Source organism: Bactrocera dorsalis, chromosome 3, assembly GCF_023373825.1.
Source record: "Bactrocera dorsalis isolate Fly_Bdor chromosome 3, ASM2337382v1, whole genome shotgun sequence".
Taxonomy (NCBI): Eukaryota; Metazoa; Arthropoda; class Insecta; order Diptera; family Tephritidae; genus Bactrocera; species Bactrocera dorsalis.
The window spans coordinates 90,576,495-90,579,418 of NC_064305.1; the positions used below are offsets into that span (position 1 = coordinate 90,576,495).

The 2,924-nt window shown below is 39.5% G+C and overlaps 1 protein-coding gene across 1 annotated transcript; it reads right to left on the reverse strand.

The window, feature by feature from the left end:
- Positions 1 to 1,231: 1,231 nt before the first annotated feature.
- On the reverse strand, positions 1,232 to 2,025 carry LOC105225481 (uncharacterized). The gene is made up of 2 exons (XM_011203962.3): positions 1,956 to 2,025; positions 1,232 to 1,887 (listed from the first exon to the last, which is right to left on the reverse strand). The coding sequence occupies exons 1-2, from the start codon at positions 2,023 to 2,025 to the stop codon at positions 1,232 to 1,234; spliced, it is 726 nt and encodes a 241-aa protein (XP_011202264.2).
- Positions 2,026 to 2,924: the final 899 nt, after the last annotated feature.

Consider the following 2,924-nt stretch of genomic DNA (forward strand, 5'->3'; position numbering starts at 1 on the left):
TAAACCCACATACTTGTATCTTATGATTCCAAGTATAACTTTCAGGTTTTTCTCCATCTGGTCCTTCCAACGAAGTGGGGGTCTTTCTCTTCCTATGCTTCCCCCGGCGGGTATGTACAATGTTTTCTACAATCAAATGCTTTCAGAGCTTCAGTCGTTTTCATTCATTCGGACGGCATGACCTAGACAGGGTAGCCGCTGTCTGCCGACAAATCTTCCGCAGAGCGTTTCTCTCGAAAACTCGTAACGCCAACTCATCAGCTGTTGTCTTCGTCCATGCCTCGGCACCATTTAGCAGGTCGAGAATGAAGAGCGAATATATATGGTACATATATTCATCCCTTGTTATTAGTATTGACTTTGACGGTCTGTTTATAGCTTTCCAGATATTTGTTCGAAATTGAGTGATTCATTTTCAAGAGCTATTCGCATTATCTATTTGCGTTTAAGATTTCTCTTATTTTCTAAAACATTTCAATGGCTATGTTACGTCGTCCCCTTTGAAATGCGCTTTAGCACAAAAAGATCTCATGGATTGAGCTTCCTTCTGCGAAACGCCACTTCAACAAATACAGTGCATTTCTGAAGAATATAGTCACTTATGATGAAACTAACGTAACATTAATTGATCCCAGTCGTAGTGGAATCCCGGTGACTCAAGCCTGGATTGACGGTCAGGAAGGATTTTCTATGTGTTTTGTGGTAGTAAAAGGAATATATCTGCTAACAGCTGCTTCTCTATACTCTTAATTCGGACTTATGCTATCAAGAGTTGGACCGTCTAAAGGAAGTAAAGTGAACCATTCCAACTATGTGAAAATAAAGTCTTCAATTCAGTGCAGAAATAAAGGATCTATTTTTCCTAATATAACATTGCCAAAAATATTATATGCCGATCTTGAATATTTACAGAGCATAGTTGTTTAAGTCAGTACTGTGCTAATATTGAATCAGAATTCACTAAGGAACCACACTTTCAGCTAAAATATTGCTCCCCTTTCACTCTAACATTGAGCGAAAGACTGCTGTCACCTTCTACCGAAATGTAGCTCATTAAAGCAGTCATGATTGCCGCTAAAAATATTTCTGCAAACCCTGAGCTACTGCTATCACCACCCAAACAGATACTTTCCTACTTTTGCCAAACTCTTTTATTACACACCACACGCGTCTAAGCTAAAAATAAACGAAAACAAGTTACCCGATTATTTAAACATTTTCTTCACTCATTTTATTCATTCTTCTTAATAACAATGCAATTAATGGAGCCCTCCGGCGATGTGGATGTTGTGAATGTCGAGATCGTGGCATCATTATTCTGATTCATAGTTGTTGTGGGATTCGTCGTCACCGTCGTATCGCTTTTGGACGTCATAGTTGTTACAGCTGGATCCGTAGTGAGCGAAGAGCGTTGCGGTGTGGAATAAATGTCAGAGTCCGTACTAGAAGTGGGTGTAGTCGTGCGGGAGCCCAAGCCTGGCTGACTTATTGGCGCATTATCTTCATTTCGAATGCGTTGATTTCCCCGTAGTTCCTCGTCCTCGCGTAACTTTTTACGCTTCTTCAACTTCAAAATACGTCCCACCTCACTATTACGCACCCGCTTATGCCGCCTATCAGGCTCAGGTTGATTACTAGCCGCTACATAAGAGTCGTAGACCGCTTCAGCCTCGGCTAGACTGCGTGCGCCGCGCGTTTCATAGCAAACCTCTTGTGTAGTTACGCGCGGCTCGGTGCCCACGCCGATTATCCGACGAGTGATGTCACCGATGAAGGTGAGACCCTGTGTGATAATGCGACCCTGTGGTATATCATTACTACGACCTGTGTTGGCGAGCAGCCGATAGACTTCGCGTGCGCTCAATGGGCGCAAAACATAGCGGTGCGCTGGGATAAAGACAGAGAATTTGGATTGGAATATATGTGAAATAGTAATATTTATTAAGTTGGTTTACCTTGAACTGCATTTGGAGTCGTTAGACAAGCTAACAACGCGAGTAGTAGAATCATACGAATCTCTTTCATTCCACAAGTCAAAATTATATCCTGTACTTCGAGATATTTGCCCTCTGGACCAACGTTTCACCACCTTTTATTTAGCAAATGGGCGCATTTTGACTCAACGTTGCCTTTTTATAGCCATCGTTCTTCACATGACTAAATGAAAGCGTGGTAAATCGGTAATTTAATCGGAGTAACGTCAAATTAATTAATGAAAGGTCGTAAGAAATGCAAAAACTGACAAAGTAGATTGTTATTTGCTAAAACAATGTCATATAAATAAATAAATAACTTCTGGAAGGATTCAAGAAAACTTTGTATAAGAGATTCCTTACTTATACATATGTAACTTCAAATATATGGGTGTAAAGGTGTCGAATGGTATGTACATCATCATTTGCACCTGAACGCCCAGAGCGCAAGAGTTCGAATTCATATTTATTCATCTTCAATTTCGCACAAAAAATTTCTCCATGCAAAAAATACCGCAAAGCTTTCACTATCGAAATTTATTTAAATTTAAAAAGCGCCTTAAAACAATCGTAGATGACTAATGTTTTGATTTAAGTATGTCACAAAATGTTCCTCATTTGTATTCAAAAGATTCGAAAGATATTATAATATTAAACCTAAGGACTCCCGCTTTCGACAGAATACATGTAAATAGCTTCACTTAGTTTTATTTTTATAATTTTTTTGCTAAAATCCAATCCAACTACAAATTAGTCATTCAATCTCGTGGTCGAATGTTTTTTTTTTGCTTTTTTTGCATTCCATATCATTCCATAAAAGCAAAGGGTGGTCGAAGTCGCTGAAAACTTTCCAGATACTCTAGTGTGTTTGAACCAACTGCCGACTCTTGCCTCTCTGAGTGAGATATCTCCAAAATATGCCTTCTGAACGTATCAACCGCTTCTTCAGTT

What these genes read in the sequence shown, in the direction of transcription:
- LOC105225481 (XM_011203962.3), bottom strand. Translation starts at nt 2,025, where the DNA reads ATGAAAGAGATTCGTATGATTCTACTACTCGCGTTGTTAGCTTGTCTA. An exon ending in GACTCCAAATGCAGTTCAAG is followed by an intron (nt 1,888 to 1,955) that starts GTAAACCAACTT and finishes TCTTTATCCCAG; the next exon opens with CGCACCGCTATGTTTTGCGC.